This window comes from Euprymna scolopes, chromosome 13 (genome assembly GCF_053919585.1).
Source record: "Euprymna scolopes isolate OS-2025 chromosome 13, ASM5391958v1, whole genome shotgun sequence".
In the NCBI taxonomy this organism is placed as follows: domain Eukaryota; kingdom Metazoa; phylum Mollusca; class Cephalopoda; order Sepiida; family Sepiolidae; genus Euprymna; species Euprymna scolopes.
In genome coordinates this window covers 57,912,272-57,932,944 of record NC_136494.1, presented here as the reverse complement: position 1 = coordinate 57,932,944, position 20,673 = coordinate 57,912,272, and the positions used below count along the sequence as shown (strand labels likewise).

General features: G+C 34.5%; 1 protein-coding gene across 1 annotated transcript in view; it reads right to left on the bottom strand.

Moving 5' to 3' along the window:
• Window positions 1-1,417: 1,417 nt before the first annotated feature.
• LOC145292042 (uncharacterized) overlaps window positions 1,418-20,673 on the bottom strand; it is a 72,396-nt gene continuing 53,140 nt past the window's right edge. Inside the window, exon 4 of the mRNA XM_080138067.1 lies at window positions 1,418-4,866. Coding sequence (XP_079994193.1) covers window positions 4,672-4,866 — 195 coding nt within the window. The 3' untranslated portion in view covers window positions 1,418-4,671. The remainder of the gene's footprint in view (window positions 4,867-20,673) is intronic.

The window sequence follows — 20,673 nt, the reverse complement described above, 5'->3', positions numbered from 1 at the left end:
GCCGGTAAAGCTTGTGGAACCTGCATGCTTAATCAAAGCAACCCTTGCAAGGCTCCCATTCATTGCTGGGAATATCCAAGTTCACCATGGGAGAGAATCCACTTAGATTATGCAAGTCCATTTTTGGGGCACATGCTCCTTCAAAGTATATGCATAACGATGGCCACAATTGAGAAATTGAGAAGGATCTTCGCAACTCATGGACTATTTATCGTGAGTGACAACGGTCCCTATTTTACAAGTGAAGAATTCAAAGCATTCATAAATGCCAATGGAATTCGGCACATTTTCACAGCTCCTTACCATCCTTTCTCAAATGGTCAAGCCGAATGCAGTGTACGCACCTTCAAGGAAGCACTTAAAAGGATGGAAACGGACTGCAAGGCAACACTTGAAACCAAGGTGAACAGATTTTTGTTCACTTATAGGGTAACTCCAAACTCACCAACTGGGGTTTCTCCTGCTGAGCTGATGTTCAAACGACAGTTAAGAACGGCATTTCATTTGGCAAAGCCAGACACGTACAGGGCTTTGGATGTGAAAAATAAAATGGAAAGGGGGAGCAAAGTAATGGTACCGCTTCATGAATTTAAAGTAACTGATCCTGTACTTGTGCGTAACTATGGATCTACTCAACGATGGATTGAAGGTACCATTACCAGCAGTGAATTTTGAAGTGGAAACCAGTAGAGGGCTAGTAAGGAGACATGCGGACCAGCTTGTGAAACTCCCATCACTGGCAGCAGTGGAACTTACGCCTGAGATACAAGCAGATAACGCTGCAGAGAATCTTGAGAATTCCGGCCCACCTGAAGTTTCCAGCACACCTGAAGTTCCTGAGGAAAGTTTAGTACCTGAGAGCAGGCATATGGAAGAAGTTGCAGGGACTCCAGCAGTGGTAGGAAAATCAGCATCACCACCCTCTCGCAAGTCAGGACGTATTCGGAGATCACCAAAAAAATTTGAAGACTATGTTTGTGATCCAGAGTAATGTTTGTGATCCAGAGTAAGATTGAAGGGATGTAAGTGTAATATCAATATATATATTGGACAGGGTTATCTCCTTTACACTCCGATGAAACTATTGATGCCTTTTATCACTAGAGGGTGTAACAGTCTCTTACGGTGTTTTTGTAAATAAAGTGAGCGTGGAACAGGCATTTTGTTTCAGCACGTGCTAACAGCTCATTCATTTATAATGTTAATTTTGTCTTGCGCGTTTTTATTCGTGTGCAGTGTTAATGTTGATACACTTTAATATGGTTACGAGACAATCCTCCCAGGCATTATCTCTTCTTGTCATCTATACTAATAAAAGATGTAACCAACAGAAACGTGCTAATACGATTAATTGTTAACAATATGTATTGTTTTTGTTTTGTTTTTTTTTTGCACTAAATGATCATTTCCTGGAGAGACTTATGCAGAGACTTAATTGTTGCAATCCTATTACAATTTTCATACGCTCATAACACTTCAAAAGTTAAAGGTCCCAAAATTGTAAATTTGCTAATGTTTATGTCAGGACAAATGAAAATATTACTTTCAAATTCTGTTGATTATTTTTATTTCATAAAAACATTTACAAAAATCTGCTGAGATCCATTTCTCCTTTATTGTGCGTATTTCATTTTTTTTTTTTTTTTTAGAATAATAATACAAATAAAAATGTCTTATCTCCTTTAATAGAAGATTTATATTATTTGGTATTACCATATTCAAACGTAATTTCATCGATAGAATTATTTAAATATTGGGTCCATCTTCTCCTTAAACAATGAAAATAAAAACTGTAACTATACAAATCCTTTTTACAAATTATTGTTTCAAAAACAATATCTATGTCAATAAAATTGTGTGACCACAAAGTTGAGCTCGAAATTTTGTCAAGATTCCCAAGTTTGACAAGATACATTATAGGAAGGTCGGAGGTTACATCGACTGAAACTTTGTGAAAATGACATTCAAGATGAGAACAGTAGTCTGAAGAATCCAAGTACGAATAAGCGATCCTCATCTGAAAAATTCAGAAACTTAATTCATTAATCAAATAATATTTTGTGGCCTATTGTTTTGAGATTCTAGTTTTACTTTCTTTCTTTCATTTTTTTCGTGAAAATAACAAGATGAAAATAATCCAAATAATATAGACACTTTTTTTACCAGACACAAATGAGTTGAAATAATTGAAAACAAAAATGTTGGTTTTCACTATTTTTTTTTCAACAGCAAATTTTGCTTTCTATATTGATTCTGCAAAACTGTTACTGCTTAGGCAAGTAAATTTTTTTACAAGTGTTTTTTTTTTTTTAATAATTCATATTTACAAGTATTTTTGTTCTATGAGTTAGTCATTTACAAGATCTTTTTTAAAGATTAGTTTGATGTCGGTAAAGAATTTTCATTGTATATGTTATTTATTGAATTAGACTTCGTAGCAGGTTCAGAGTCACTCTTTGTTGTTAGGTAGAAGGTAATATTTTCTTTGTGCAACAACAAATAGCAATGTATGTTTGTTATCGTCTGCATCCTTCATTTGATTTTTATTTTGTGATTCACTTTGTAACTTTCTACTATTGGAAACAAACAACTAGAATTTTGACTTTGCACTTTGCCAAAAACACCAAATTAGCAAAATTAATAATTATAAACTGTAAATGCCCAGAAAACCCTGTAGCAATAACTTAATTGTTTCAGTATTGACAAAATAAGGTAAAAAATTTAATAAACAAATGTTTAGGTTTAAAATCCTACACACACATACATGCATGCACACACATACACAAAATATCACCTATGCAATCGTTGTGAATTGTAATTCACAATAATTTCTGCAATCCAACCATATTTTCTACAAATAAACTGTCTTGTCCATGAAGTTTTAATCACCAATGCCAAACAGTTTTTATTTTATTGATATTTATTAATAAACACACCTGGATACAACATGCAAAATTATAAAAAAAATAAAATGTTTAAACTGACACTTTTCTCTTGGCATTACCCGGATTTTGTGTGGGATGACCTGAAGATGAGTTTGGGGATTCTTTTAGCTAACCTCACAGATAAAATGCAAGCGAGTTATATTCTGATGAGTGTAAGGCCCATTCAGGTTCACACCTACTACTGATGAGGCGATCATTAAAGTGTACCTACGTATCATTAAACGACATTAAAATAAAATGTTAGACATTCATGATTGAAACTTGGTGGCCAAGTCATGCAAAGACTGAATTTGTACGAAATATTGTTTGATTATAGAAAAGATTGTGAATTTTATTAATGATTTTGTGGCATTTTCACATAATTATATTAATACATCCGTTTTCATTAAATCACGAAAGTAAAACAACATTGAATCTGGCCAGTACCAGATAAGTGACCATTTCAGAATACCATATATTGTATCTGGAAGGAAGGCTACATCTGCCTGTAAAAAACTGCGAAACTAACATCGCCATTTCCTTTCAGCAAGGTATACACATTTATGAATTAAATATTCCCTAGAAACTTCCTCTGAAGAAGGAAGCTGATTCAACTCACCCAGGATTGACCAGGATTTGGACCAGAACACTGTATTATTCTTTTGGCCAGACAACTCTAACTTAATTGTTTCAATATTGACAAAATAAGGTAAAAAGTTTAATGAACAAATGTTTAGGTTAAAAATCCTGCACACACATACACAAAATATCACCTATACAATCATTGTGAATTGTAATTCATAATCATTTCTGCAATCCAACCATATTTGTTACAAATAAACTGCCTTGTCCATTATTTTTAAAGCCAATTGCCTTTTGTTTGTGTGTTTTAATTAGGTTTATTTATTGCTTAGGTTAAGATTAATAGTAGATTCTGGTTCACTGTCTTTTAGATTTTGATGTTTCTGAATTTTTGAGATGAGGATTGGTTATTCGTATTATTTGGATTAATCGGACTACTGTTCTCATCTTGAGTGTATCTTCAGGTGTATCTTGTCAAACTCGGGAAGTTTTCTGGAACTTCAAGCAAAACCCTTTATTTACTTCATGGGGGTAACATGCTCTTGTTAGCCATGACTGGGTAGAGATCCTAAGTAATTTGCAATTGTATTTTTCAGTCGCCCACACTGAGGACTGAACCTTCAACCTTTAGGAGGATATCACTTTTTACAATTGATTTTTCCAAGTACTCTAACCATTACACCACAGGCTCTTGCAGACAATTCTAGTACGCATGTTATGGATAACATGCATGAGTGGATAACGGAACAAGAGCATGCTACCCCCGTGAAGTAAATAAAGGGTTTTGCTCGAAATTCCGTCCAAATTCCCAAGTTCGCTAGAAATATTCCCGAGTTCGACAACATATATCTGAAGAAGGTTGGAGGTTACATCGACCGAAACATTGTGAAAATCACACTTAAGATGAGAACAGTAGTCTGATTAATACAAATGTAAGATTTTGTCATGTTATTGCAAGTAGCCATGATTGTTTATTATCGTCTGCATATTTCATTTATGTTTTTTTTTGTGTGTCTTTGTTGTTTTCTGCTATGAAAACAAAATATCCGCATGTGGGATATCAAACTTGGCCCAAAACACCAAATAGGCAAAATAATGAATGCCAAAGTTTGACATGATATAAAAAAAACAAAATTTCTTCAAAGTCTCGTTCCAAGAATCGTGTTCACTTTTTAATGATGAGGAAATAAACAATGATGGCAATGATAGCAAGCAACCCACATACAAAAAGGAAAGTGATTGAACATTTCATAAAGAAATGATGCTGTTGTTTTGCTATTGTCTTTTTTATAAGAACATCATAACCGGGTACTTGGGAAGCAAGCGTAACATGACCTTCATCTTCATCCGCATTAGTTATCTGAAAAATAGAAAAGAAAAAATAACTATTATTATAAAAACAACTAATAATAACTAAAAATATTGAAATGAATATTATTATTGTTATTATAATGACGATAGTAATAATAGTAATAATATTCGGTTTGAATAGGCGTGATGTGGAGGAAATCATAACTAAAAACATCTTAACATCTTAACAAGTATGATGAAATGGAACTGAGGGGGAAAAAAGGTTAAAAAAAAAACGAATAAAAATATTCTAAACAAAAAAAAAATTACTAGGAATAATCATAGTAACAGTGAAAATGCTTATAATTAATCCAGCCATGGGTCAAATGGCATAGATGGTAGAACGTCTCCAGTAAACCATAATGGAAACAACATCTCTAAGGATGTTAAGCATCAGCTGTTTTAAATACCAGGTTGACAGCTGGCAGGGTTTAACGGCGTTTCATGGTCAACATTAAGTCTTTAGCTTGAGTCAGACATTCTGAAATGGTATCTCAAAAAAAAAAAAAAAAAAAAAAAATAGCAAGAAAGAAAAACCTTACACAAACCATTTCTTGTATTATTCCAATATGAGTGTTCAAAACTATCAAACTAAAAACGAGGGCATCAAGTGCAAGTCCCATGTCTGGCAAGAGAATTAAAAAGACTTCCCAGGCAGACATCTAGAGAAACCCTTGAAACACTATTGCTAAAATAAACTGGATTAAGGCTTTAAATAAAATTGTCATAAAATGTTATTCGAAAAGTGATCCCTCCAAGATGCAATATAAATAAGGAATGCATCAGAGATGGAATGAGCTAAGCCTGTTTGAATTAACAAAGCAAAAACTTGCAGGCCAAGCTCAAGTGATAAGAACGAATGAATGGTTATCTGCTATTGAAATTGAAGAACTGAAAAGAAAACTTAAGAAGGAAAACTACTATGAAAGTGTTGCAGTCATAAATCACTCTTCTTTTTTGTTATTGTAAAAAAAAACCAAAAAAGTCAGCAGAAAAAAAAAATCTGAAACCCAGCACTCCCAAAATATGCCTTGACCACATGCGCTAGAAATAATGACTGTTTTAAAACAACAAAAAGAAAACACAAAAATCTCATCTTTCACAAATTAAACGAAAACAAAGGACTATTATTCCGAACCTAGATTAAAATAAATACAATTGATAAACACCAAAAACACTTAACTGTAAATACGGCGTGAAATTAAATATAGTCATCCATTGTTTAGTGACACCATCACTGGTCATAGAGCCTGTATCACAAATGGCTCTCCATAAAATTAATAGCTTTCACAGCAAATCTTCAATTCAGCTCGGGAGCTAGGAATGCTCCCATCTTGTCTTGACTCTTGTCAAGTCTATGCTGTTGTTGTGGAGACCAGGGGTAGCAGAATGCAATATACACTCTACTGCTGCCTGCCTGCCTCCTGAAACTCTCCCCCTATAGCCTGCCACACTAGTTTCTGCAGCTTCCAGCGACTCCTAGTCCTGCAGTGCCTCTAGTCACCTCCTGCAGCTTCCAGATAACTTTGGCAGCTTCTAGCAATTCTCTGCCTACTGAAGTCCAAGCACCTGCTCCAGTGCCCACTGACAGCCAGCTACTAGTTGCAGTGCCCACTGACGTCCAGTTACCCATACCAGTGCCCACTTACGTCCAGCTATCCATTCTAGTGACTACTGACTCAAGGATCCAAGAATGTCAACCTTGCAAGATACACATTTTGGCTCTAGCTGATCCTGAATCCATTGCCGTACATTTTACTGTTTTCTTGGTAAACAATATCCGATCATCTTAAAATGAACACTTGTGTTTGTCATCTTTCTTTGCTATTGCCATTACTTCTTTGCCTTGTGTCTACTTTATTAGTTGTATGGCTGATTGGCATCTTCATTACCTCTCGCCCCTCTGTAACAAGAGTATAGGCGTCAATAAACTTAAGTATTGAGGGTGGAAGAAACAACTAAATTTGTAAACGAAAATATTGTAACTTACAACAATCAGACTCTTTCCACAAAAGCAATCTTAAAACATATGATTGATGGGAAGACAAAACAAGATATTGATATTTTCAGATTGTTAGATGAGAAGCTAAGAGCTAGCAATTTAGAACAGTTGCTGAACCATCGATTTGTCAATTGGAAAAGATTTAAATCTGTCACTATGAAAATGAATGAAGTCTTGCCATTTTTTATCAGTAAAGAATTTAGATCATTGCATTAAAGTTATTAAAGCAGCTGGCAATACTATGTCAAAGCTATGCGGAATATAAAAACGGAAAAAAGAAGTAAAGAAAGAGCCCTGATGACGGAAATGTTTAAATGGCAAATAAAACAACATAGAAAGGATTTAAGTACACATTTCCAGAAATGGCAAAAACTCAAAAGTCAGAGTGCTTGTGAAAGACTTATCTGTAAATTTGACAAACACCAAAATATCTCAAATGTGTAATTGAAGAATTGAAACAGTGTATCGCAGTTAAAACTGTCAAATTTAAATGTTACAATGACAGAACTGAGTGGTATCGGCAGATAAACTGTTCGAAAATAACCGGAAACTGTTTTATTCTTTTTAAATAACTAGAATGGATTAAAAGAGGGAAAGACGTTATACAATCTTGTGTATTCTGGAAAAAGCATTTGGAAAAAGGAAGTAAAACATCAAGATGATGCAGAATGGATCAAAGATATTGAAAGGAAGGTGTTCTCTAGAATACAGTGATAAATGAACATAATAGTCACCATCGATATGCTGAAGGTGAAGATTAAAAAGCTTTCCAATTGGAAAGTGCCTGGACCTGACGGAGTCCAGGGATACTGGTTCAAAAACCTTCCAGCTCTTCATCCAACACTTGAATCCATGTTAAATACTGTTTGACAAGATGTAGCTTCTCAAAAGGCACTATAGTCTTGACCATGAAAGATAAAACAAAAGGAGGTGAAGTGACACACTTTAAACCAATCATTTGCCTCTCCATTATGTGGAAACTTTTGATCCATATATTGTCTGAAAGTATCTATGGTCATTTGGACCAAAACTATTTGCTGCCTGAGGAATAGAAACACTGCCGAAAAAAATAACAAGGCACCAAGGATCAGATTCTGATCGATAAAATGATTCTAAGAAACTGCAAATGAAGATCTACTAAATTTGACATGGTGCCCCATTAATGGGTACTCAAATCAAAGCTCCCAACATCTAAACATCTATAAAGAATAGCATGAAAGATTGGGAAACCAATTTAACTTCAGGTAATATTGTATTAGCCAAAGTGAAAATTAAGAGAAAGATTTTCCAGGGCAATAGTCTTTCCCCTTTGCTTCTTGTAATCAGCTTGATTCCATTGACCCCTCGTTTATGGAATATGAAAACAAGATGTGAACTTGGAATTGGACTTCCTGCAGTAAATCATTTAATATTCATGGATGAATCTTTGAAAGGAATGAGAACAGCTTAGTATCCTAATTAATATGATTAAGTTGTTTAGTAATGACATAAGGATGGAATTTGGCATCACCAACTGTGTTATTCTTGTGAAGAATAGAGGCAAGGCCTTGGACTTTTGATAACAAATCTGATAAAGAATGTTGACAGCGAGAGAGGTTACAAATATTTGAAGTGAAAGTTGATGAGATAAAGGACATACAGGTCACAGCCAAGTACAACAGAAGACTAAGGATTATTCTTAAATTGCACCTGCACAGTCGGAAAACAATATATGCCATCAGTGCCAGAGCAATAGCTATCATTCGATATACCACTGGAATACTTGGCTGGAGATGTAGATGAATTAAAATGTTTGAACACAAAAGCACATAAAATGCTTACAATTTATGAGGCTTTTGCTTAGGAAAGATATGTTAATCGATTATATCTGCCTAGAAAAGTAGTTGAAGAAGTTGTAAATAAAGGGGAAGAAAGTCTAATTAAATGTATTTCTGAAAATAATGAAACTCTTCTTTATGAATTAAAAAGTAAAAAGATACTAAGATCTTGAGTGAATAGCTTCAAAGCTTCAAAGGGTCAAGAAGGATGGAAAAACTGAAGAGGGAAAGTACTAATCAGACCTCTACTGAAAGCGTGCAAAGAGGACTGTGATGTGGGGAGGTTTATTCCCATCCAAATCTCAGTGATGATTAATGGTTGCTGCTAGCAAGAAATCAATAGCAAGCAGCTGTTGTAATAACACATAATTTGCAAAGATTCAAAAAAGCTAGAGTGTACTGAAATTTGGAAAGATTTGTTGTCACTCAGACTCCAGGGAACACTACCGATTATTATCAGTGAGTAATCTCTGATGATGACCTGTGTGAGAACTCCTAATGAGTACCTAATTATAATAATATCTGTATACTAATCTATTAATGCAGGTATAACGTTTTTCGGTATATCTTGTTATGAAGAAAATAATATCTACTCAACAGAAAGAACGATTGCTACTAAAAATATGTAATATTTAAATTAAAAATAAACTTAAAGTTTATAAGAATGAGCCTTGTGGCATGTTTCTGCATTTTTGAAATGAGGATTGATTATTCATATCATTTGGATTCTTTGGACTAGTGTTCACATCAACACCCGTTGACCCGTTGACCTTCAGGTGTATATTGTCGAACTTGGAAATCTTTCTGCTGAACTCTTGAATCTGCAGGGAATTTTGAACGAAAATCTTTATTGAATTCATGGAGGTAGCATGCTCTTCTTCCATCAGTCACTGAGGATTGAACCTTCAAAAGAATGTAACTATTACATCTGAATTTTACCAAGTACTCTAACCACTGTCCAGAACCATCAGTGAGGGAAACTGAAACTACAATTGTGAATTACTTAGGACTTCTATCCAATATTGGCTGACGGAATGAGAGCATGATACCCCCGTGAATTAATTAAGGTTTTCTTTCAAAATTCCATGCAGATTTCAGATTTCAGCAAAAAGATTCTCGAGTTTGGCACAATACACCTGAAGAAGGTTGGCAGTTACATTGTGAAAATCATACTCAAGATGAGAACAGTAGTTCAAATAATCCAAATAATATGAATATATTTCTATGTCAGTTTGTGTTAATCTTTCTTATTTATATACTATGAAAAAGTTATGGCGTTTGTCTGTTTATATGTGAATAGAAACATGCGATTGGTTGTCAAAAACAGAAATAGTCAGAATGCACATTACTAAAACAGTATGTTTTACGACGTCAATACCGGAGTTTAAATCTCATGTAAATCTAAAGGCTTTTTTACTCACTGTCAAGACTACTTCTTTCAGAATCTCCAATAGTCCCTCACCCCTAGTTATAAATACCTCAGTTTTGATAGCATAAGGCTATCCAGGGACGGCTATTTTTCTAGTATAATATAGAGTAACATTTAAATCAAGAAATAAACAACAGAAAAACTGGTTCATATGATTTTGTTTTCTTCTTATTTCTTTCTTTTGATAAACGCATTCGAGTTTCTCAAGTTTTTTTTCTATTGTTTTATGTTAATTGGTTGATGTGAGCTGTTTTTTTTTTATCTGTAATTTTATGTATCTCAAACTTTTCTCATTCCTTCGCTTTTATTCTTTTTTCTTCTGAGTCATTCCTTCGCCTTTTCCATCCATTGTGCTCGTGATTTCATTTCAATATTTCTTTGTTCATATAATTTGCAAACACAACATTATTAACGCTAACAACATGGCCACTACTCTTCTAATCCATCTTCTTTGGTTTAAAGATTTTGTCTTAAACTTCTTTTCCCCTACAAAAGATATTAATAATATTGATTATCCGGTAGCCATTTTGTTAAGATAAAACAATGTTTTTAATTGTGTTATTGAATAAAACCTTAGAAAATAATTTATTCTTCAATTTTTCTTCCACAGATTTTGTTGAGAAGGATACACAAGCCAAGGATTAATGATATATGAGGGGCGTTCCAAAAGTAACACCTCCTATTTTTTTTATTCCGCTCAAATGGATCAGAAGGGATTGCAAATTACATTGACTAAAATTATGCATTCATGATCTGAAAATTTCATCTCTTTATTGCAGATATTGATGGTGTGAGACTCTAAGAAAGCAATCATTGTCATAAATTTATGTTAGAAGCAGACATGCGAATTCCTGGCAAAAGTGCATTGAGAATGGTGGCTACCATATATATAAAAAAAAAAAAAATTATAGAGCAAAAATAGTCGCTCATTTTAATGGCACCACTCCTGTTTTCGTAATTGCTCAACTTTTTGGGTTACAAAAATAATAGACTTTAGTGTTAGAACGATCCTCATATATACTACTTCATTTAATCACATAAATTAATATAGAAGATAATATTTATGCGTAAATTTTCAGTATTTATTTCAACATAGGTAGAACTAGGTAGTCAGTTATGAAAATATATATGGCAATTAAGCAGCTACACAGTATATTCCACGTTTCATCCTCATGAGAATTCGTCAGGCTTATGCGATATAGCAAATTCAATACCATGTTTTATATAAAAATGTGCAATAACCACAACTCTTCGCATAAGCCTGACGAATTCTCATGAGAATGAAACGCGGAATATTCTGTGTAGCTTAATTGCCATATATATTTTTATAACTTACTACCTAGTTCTACTCAATGTATTCAGCATCGTTGAAATAAATACTGACTCGTTCTTGTTGAAAAGGCACCAGCGTGCTCTACTGGGATGGTAGCAGCAGGCTGGTAGGAGAGGAGTCAGTAAGCAAGATTACTAGGTGTAAGGAAGGGTTAAGGAGTGAAAATTGTCTTTTACACTGTAGGGAAGAGGAAGGTTTAATATAGTGCTGAAGAGGATGGTAGTAGTCGTTTTGGTTTTGTAACCAAAATTTTGGGTCAGTACAGAGAAAAGCCTAAGGTTAATTTTCAAAAAGAAAAAAATATTTGTTCACGTGAAAAAAAAAAGTTATAATGAAAAATGTTTTCACGGTGACATTCGGACGCTGACAAATTCAACTAAATTCTTGTTAAATAAATTCATTATAAAAATCCCTTTATTTTCTGGGTCTATGTCAAAGATAATTAGTAAAGTAAAGCCTTAAGATATTGAGTTAAATAAAAAAAAGACACCTTGTTCATACAAAGAATAGCTTAATTAGTTCCCAAAAGTGAGAGATTTGTGCTGTGTGCAAACAAAACAAAACAAAGTCGTCTAAGTATGGATTCTATGCAAGCCCAAAATGTTAAAAGGCTGTCTGAAAATGATGTCAGGTAGTTGGAAGGAGGTAGGGATTGCAAAACCGACGGAGTTTCTTTTTATTTCTCAGCTGTGGGTCCGTATATTCCTATCGAGAACGTTTGTATAATTTTAACCATTTTTTAATTTAATTATTTTTCTGTGTTCCTGCTTTTAAATTTTTTCATTTTTTTAAAAAATTATTTTTCAAGATCATATAAAAATTATGTTATGCTGAAGATTATACATTCATTCAGGCAATGGAAATATTAGAATCTTACAAATAAAAATTAGGCTAAAAATGTAATCTTAAAAAAAACAGGAAATGTTTCTTGCAATATTTTTTTTTTGTGTGTGAAAATATTAAATAAGCAATGCGTAATTCAATGATAAGTAGTAATCCGAAAAAATTACTTTTTCTTTGAGTTATATTGATTTCGTTAATACGATGGGATTTTTGCATAATGTACCTGAAATTTTTTTTTTCTTTTTTATTATTACAATTTACGATGCTTTATTTTCATAAAAAAGCAAAAATAAATTCACTCTTTTTTTTTTTTTTTTTTACTACTGAAAACCATAATTTTAGTAAAGGTGGTTTGTTTAAAAAACAATACATTTCCACTTTACAAATAAAAATAATGGGTTCATTATATTCCGTGATTATCATTTGATAAAATCTGAAAATTTCATTACAATTAGTTAATTTCCTGATTATTGGTAAGTAAAGTGGGGGGGGGTATACATTTTGAGCATCGGCTGTCTGTTCATTTTGCAACAATAATGCACTCTATTATTTTTGCCATTTTCTATTTTTGCAGGTTTTAAAATTTAATTTTTACTTTTGGTAATTAATCATGCATTATTTTTCTGGGGAAGTCATACCGGTGTTAGAACCTTTTATTCTAAAACTTTCTAGAAGAGATTGTAATATTTGCTGTTATCTCGTTTGAATAAGACACAACACAAATACTAATTTGAAGGATTATTTTAATTTCTGTTAACACTGCGAACATGGTAAGATGACATGAGTATAACAGTCGTCAAAATACATGTGTACTGGACGTCGACTCAGTGAATTCTGCTTCGTTCTCGTTGAAAAGGCTCCAGCGTGCTCTACTTGGATGGTAGCAGCAGGCTGGTAGGGAAGGAGTTAGTAAGCAGGGTGACTAGGTGTAAGGAAGAGTTAAGGACTGAGAATTGTCTTTTACACTGTAGGGAAGAGGAAGGTTTAATATAGTGCTGAAGAGGATGGTAGTAGTTGTTTTGGTTTTGTGACCAAAATCTTTGGTCCGTACAAAATACTACCGTGCAAACCTCCGATAACATTAGCAACACTGGATAGCTGGCAAGGTTTAATTATTAATGATCATACTTACGATAAATGCAAACAGCCAATGTTATTCTGAGTTTGTATTACTGTACACATAGATTCGAAAAAGTTGTCAAAAAACAAATATATAACAAATAAATGTTATCAAAGGCAAGTTAAGTTACTTTTCTACCAAACTGGATATGTTTTTAGTGTTTTTATTTAATGTAACATGTTTATTCAGCTCGAAAAACATAAAATGTTTACTGATGTATTGGAAAATTTAAAATGGCGGCCGACTCTCTCTTTGACACGGTAAGTTTGGGAAAAGGAGTTATAAAGAAAAAACTAGACAAAATACGGTTAAAAACTCGCTCAATATATGTTACCGTGATATAGGCTGACATATATTCGGTGAGTTTTTAACAGTATTTTGCATATTTGTTTTATTTAGGACGAAATTTTGGAAATCATAATACTGAATTTCATATAAAAACAATGGTATCTATGTATTCCTCATATTTTTTAAATGATTATATCCAAAAATTACGCCTATAATGGTAGAATTTTCCTGAACTTACTCCATCAATGATGGCAACAACGACCTTCACCACCACCACCACCACCACCACCACCACCACCACCACCACCACCACCACCACCACCACCACCATCATCATCATCATCATCATCATCATCATCATCATCATCATCATCACCACCATCATCATCATCATCATCATCATCATCAAAAATGTTACTGAATATATGTGTTAATCTTGCCTAAACGTAACCTTCTTAGACATCCACGATTTGGAAAACCAATAGGATGTTAAATTTGAAAATTTTATTTCTTATTCTTCTTGAATGAATACTCTGACAATAAGTAGTAAAATCTCTATTCAAATTGATCCACTTTAATGTCAACATGACATATTCACCCTTATGATTGCTAGTGAAGTAAATATCTTAAACTAGCATGTCAGCCCGGCGTTGCCCGGGTGTTTGGAGGTGTATGTTGAGCAAAAAAAAAAAAAAAAAGCTGTTATTTTTTTTAGCTTTGACCCCTATTATGACCCCTTAAAATTTATTGTTTTGGGCTCCAATTAAATTATTAAGTTAGATCCATGTCCAAGGAACCTATATCTAAAATTTCAAGTGTTTAGACCCAAATTGTCGGAGGAGTTTGGTAGAGTTCTCAAAGGTCAAATCATTGAACTTTGACCCCTTAACAACCAAATTTCTGGCCGAAAACCGATCACATCGATTTTCACAAATCTCAGTACCCTGTATATCACATTTCGAGTCTGGAGACTAAAAATTGACAGAGTTATTGCGTAGGGAAATGTACACACACAGACACACAGATACACACACAGACAGGCAGACACTTTCATTTTTATAGATATACTAGCATCGGTGCCCGGCGTTGCCCGGTTATTTGGAGGTGTATGTTGAGCAAAAAAAAAAAAAAGCGGTCAATTTTTTTAACTTTGACCCCTATTATGACCCCTTAAAATTTATTGTTTTGGGCTCAAATCAAGTTATCAAGTTAGATCCATGTCCAAGGAACCTATATCTAAAATTTCAAGTGTTTAGACCCAAATTGTCGCAGGAGTTTGTTAGAGTTCTCAAAGGTCAAATTGTTGAACTTTAACCCCTTAATCGCAAAATTTCTGGCCGAAAACCGAGCACATCGATTTTTCCAAATCTCAGTACCCTATATATCAAATTTTGAGTGTGTAGACTAAAAATTGACAGAGTTATTGCATAGGGAAATGTACTCAAACAGACACACACACACAGACACTTTCACTTTTTTTATATATATAGATAGATAGATAGAAAGATAGATTGGATAATTATTAAAATTGAATAATTTTCTGGGTTTTTTTTTGGGGGGGGGAGGTGATTAAAATCACTAACACATTAGCTTCTTTACATTATGTGTAGTTTCTCGTGTGAACTATGGATTGTGAACATGAATCGCGGGTGTCATATTGTAGTGAACGTGTGGAAATGAGATGACAACGGGCTTGTACTTCTTTTCTTTCGTTTTCCATTCTGTTTTTATTCTTACTTTTCCTTTCTTGTTTTCTTTATTTCTTTTTTTCTTATAAGAAAAACAGCATGCACTTAAAACAATGGAAAAATACTGGGCGACAGTGGCATACAGAAGTTTGTTGATGATTGGGGCCAACTTTTGATTGTATATCCCAAAGATTCAAGTCTAAGTCCTATTTTTTTATTTTTTCTATTACATTTTCACTCCAAACAAGGCACATTGTCACTTTGATGTAGGGGGCTACTATCAGGGACCTAAGTTGCAGGGGCACTATGTAGGGAGTTTAGCAGCATGATGTCTGTTCACATTACACTTGAACTTCTGCATGTCAGTACAGTTGGGGAAGCAGGAAACCGGAAGAGAATTCCAAAGTCCTGCAGTTCTGGAGAAGAAGCTATTAGAGTAAAAGGCTTTTTTACATCTAGAGATCTCAACTGTATAGGGGTGGGACTTTGCTGCTTGTCGGTTTGTCGGGGGTATTTTCGTCGAGGGGGTACAAGGGCTTGTAGTTCGTCAGAGCATCCATTATTAAGATACTTGTAAAGCAGAGGGATGCAACATTTCGTCGGTGGGACAGGGGCTGAAGTTTACATGACAATTCAGGACCTATTAGGTTGGCGACTCTCTTTTAGGCACTGTCCAGGAATTAGAGACTAGTAGCAGATGCACCAGCCCAAATGTGACAGCAGTACTCCATACATGGGTGAATGGTGGCTTTGTAGAGGTACAGGATACTTTCAGGCGTAAGTAACTTTCTAGCATGATAGAGACAGCCCACCTTCTTTGCAGCAGCCTTAGCAATAATCTCGATGTATCTATTCCAACTCATGTTTCCTGTGAACATTAAGCCAAGGAGTTTGAACGAAGTGCTTTCAGATAAAGTATCTCTAGCCATAGCTATTGGTGGTTGGTAAGGTTTCATGTAATTATTAAAGGAAACGAGCTTTGTCTTGGCAGTGTTGAACGTTACTGTTATACCGGTGAGAGAGATGCGACTGTACTTCAACTGCTAGCCGAGTGCCCAGCAGATATACACGCTTTCCTATCTTTGTACATTATTGTTAATACACCTGTTCCTTAACCGAACCTCGACTTGATTGTTCTTATTTTCACTGTTGTTCCCCGACACAACAGATTGGCGACAAGGAATCGAAACGACCGTCACTGCAGAGAATCACCATAAGTGATTGGAATAAAGATTCGTAAAATCTTTGCGGCAGAACACCTTCGTCATTTCAACAGATATTTGGATATGCAAGGATTAACAGTGAATTAATTACTACAATAGTAATTTGGCGATGGGAAAAAACTTGCTACTAAAATCTACAGCGAAAAACGCGAATGTTGTGAATTATTTAATAATTGAACACACTTACCAAGTGTTTTAGAAAGGGAAAAAGGGTTCATTTTTTCTGTACCAGAAGCCATTTTTCCTACGGTAAGAATTTTCTTCTGCAAAGTTAAATGTCCAAAACCAACTAGCAAATACCGTATAAGCTTATCGTTATTTCGATAACATCCGGGATTTGAAAAAAAAAAACCCAAAAACATACTTGACTTTCTCAAAAGAAAAAGAGACAGACCGTGAAAAATAATTATTCGCGTACATCATTTGTGCTTAGCAAACACGTAAAGAATCAAGTCATTTTTGCAAAAGGCAAAAAGGGTAAAAAAAAAATAAAAATAAAAAAAACTAAAAGTTCCCCATACGAATTCGTCGGATATTTAAAGCGACGAATTTTACTTTTGCTACGTAAAAACGCGTGCAAAAAAAAAATGTTAAACAAATGTTATTTCGCTGGATTGTTTGTAGTAAGACTAGAAATATTGCGTTCAACAAATTAAGTTACAAAAGGACTGCTAAACTGTTGTTCTTCAAACAAAAGAATTGGGAAAGAAAACTTGGTTGATTTTTTTTTTTACTCAGGAATATTTCTTTAGTACAAGCGTAAATTGTAAACTGAATTTGTATGATGGATGCAAAATTCAAAGATTCGCTGTTGGAATAGTTCCAATTCCAGGCAGAGCAAAATCTCGCGTTGCAAAAGCAGCAAATCCAACAACAAGTAGAAAGAGAAGAGAGATTTAAACAAGCATTTGAAGAAAAAATGTTTTAACTACAGAAACGCTTCAAGGAAATATTGATAAAAACACAGGAGGAACAAATAAAAATTCCGGAGGCGACACAGTTAATAAAGCGGACGATAATAATAACACATTTTCTCAAATAGCTGTGTGGGCCGCTATTGAAAATTTTAATTATAATCCAGAAGACGATGTCACTTTCATCCAGTACTATAGACGATATGAGGATATTTTTATATCGGATTGTAGTACCTGGTCAGATGCAAAAAAAAGTTAGGCTTTTGCTAAGGAAATTGAGAACAGCCGAGCATACAAAGTTCGTAAATTTTATTCTCCCCAAAAATTTCAGTGAGTTGAGGTTCCAAGAAACAGTTACGCTACTTACAGAACTGTTTTCTGCAAAAACGTTTCTTTTCCATATGCGATATAAATGTATGAATGTTACTAGAAGAGAGGAAGACGACTACACTTCTTATGCAAGTATAGTGAACAAGCATTGCGACGATTTTAAACTGGAGGAATTATCAGCAGATAATTTTAAATGTTAAATATTTGTGCAAGGGCTAGTCTTAAATAACGACGCTGAAATCAGACGTCGTATTTTAAATAAAATCGAAAATGAACTGAATGTAAAACTACAAAACTTAGCGGAAGACTGTGACCGGTTTATTGCGTTGAAACAAGACAGTCATGACATAGAGGAAAGCGGAGTGTCGCATATTAAAAGATCCATCAAAAGAAAAATTCGATTTAAAAAAATAACCAGAGAAAGAAACAGGGAAAAGATACACTTGGACCATGTTGGAGGTGTGGAAATAAACATTGGTACAATGAGTGTCCCTAAAAATTCAAACAATGTAACAACTGCCACCAGAAAGGGCATAAAACATCGCATTGTAGAAAAAAAATCTGGTAGAAAGACATCCATTAAACTTACGAAAATTGAACTTGAGGAACAAAATATCCGGAAATATATACAGGTCAAAATGTTTAAAAAGAAAGTAAGGCTACAGCTTGATAGTGGGTCTGACATTTCCATTATTAATGTACAGCCATGGAAGAGGCTTAGGAGACCCACTATGATTAAATCACATAAAACGGCGAGAAACGTCAGTGGAGAAAAAATTACCTTCGAAAGAGAATTATTGACGAATATTTTTTTCCAGAACAGGGCCGAAAAAGCAAGAATTTTTGTCATACGAAAATCAAACAACCTCTTTGGAACTGATCTGTTCGAAAAGTTTAGACTATGGGATCTGCCTTTAAGCTCATTTTGCCAAAAGGTTGAAGATTCGAATGTGGAGGAAGAAAATCTTAAGAGGGAGTTAAAAGAGAATTTCCCAAACGTATTTTCAGGCAGTTTGGGAAGGTGTACAAAAGCGGTAGCAAAATTTGACGTAAAAGTAAATGAACAGCCAGTGTTCAGAAAGAAAAGAAATGTTTCATACGCCGCTATAGAACAGATAACGGTGAATTAGAAAGACTCGAAAACATGGGTGTCATCGGAAAAATTGATCACAGTGAGTGGGCTGCACCAACGGTTTACATCAAAAAGAAGAGTAAGGAGATTTGGGTTTGCGGCGACTTCGCGACAGGCTTAAACAGGGCATTACAAGATCACCATTATCCTCTTCCGAGCCCTGAAGAGCTATTTGCGAAACTGAGTGGAGGGAAATATTTTTCTAAAATCGACCTCAGTGACGCGTACTTACAAGTTCCAGTCGATGAGGAGTGTTCAAAGCTGCTATGTATTAATACCCATAAGGGATTGTACAAGTTTAACAGACTTCCTTTTGGGGTCAAAGTGGCCCCTGCGATTTTTCAGCAAATTATGGATATTATGTTAAATGGGTTGGATTTCGCAGTAGGGTACCTGGATGATGTGTTAATGAAAAGCGCTAGCAAAGAACTACACAAAGCTCATGTAAACCAAGTATTCAAAAGGATCCAGGATTATGGATTTAAAGTAAAACAGGAAAAATGTACATTTTTCATGGAGAAAATAAAATACTTGGGGCAAATAATCGATAAACATGGAAGAAGGCCGGATCCAAATAGACTGAGTGCAATAAAGAATATGCCTGCTCCAGAAAATATTGCGTCTTTACAAAGTTTCTTTGGTTTAGCAAATTACTACAATGTATTTGTGTCAAATATGCATAAACTAAGGTCACCTTTAAAGGAACTGTTAAGGAAAGACCAAAAATGGGTCTGGACGCAAGAGTGTGAAGAAGCATTTCGGGAAATTAAAGAGACTTTAACGTCTGACTTGTTTCTGGCACATTATAATCCCAAGCATGAAATTATAGTTGCAAGCGATGCCAGCTCCTATGGCATAGGAGCATGCATTTTACACAAAATGGATGATGGTCGTTTCGATTCCTTGTCGTCAATCTGTTGTGTCGACCCTGCGATGAAGACAACAACGAACCATATCGAGAGGATGTGAAAAGAAGCAAAGCAGCGAAACAAGCAAGAATGCGGGACCAACCGGGAGCTTCTGGGTACATATTTACTTGAATTTATGTGGAGGCAAAAATTCGGAAACGAGCCTTTTGTCTCCATCATAAATCATATTTCCGAAAGCTACCCGGTTCTTCGGGAGCTTCCTTTCATTTCCTTTCCCCCCATCTCCCTCTCTCTTTGACGTCGATGGCCGTTCAACAGTCGATCGAAGTAAAAGATTCCTAAAAGAATATCCTTGTCTCGAGAAAGTTCTTCCGCCGGCAATGAACAGCCGTAAAAAAATAATAATAATAATAAAAATATTAAGTTTTCTTGAAAAAAAAGAAACGAAATTTTTTCCTGTACTTTCATCTAACAATTTACGCTTTTCGTAAACATATTTTTAGGTATTTTCTCGAAAAAAGATATATATAAAATTTCTGTGGAAACCTCTCCTCACCAACAAAAAAAAAAAACTTGACTAACAAAAAAGACTTGAAAAAACGAAACAAAAAAACTTGTACTTACACCTAACAATTTACGGTAAAAAAAAAAAAGTAAAACTGTCATCTTTTCTTGAAGCCAAAAGAAAAAAAAATTTCTGTTGATAAATATTTTGCAAAAAAAAAAAAAAAAACAGCATAAAATAAATAAAAATATTTTCAGTCCTTTAAAGGTAGGTTTTTGTTATTTTTAATTATTTACATTTGTACCCCCCTTTCCGCCGCCGGTT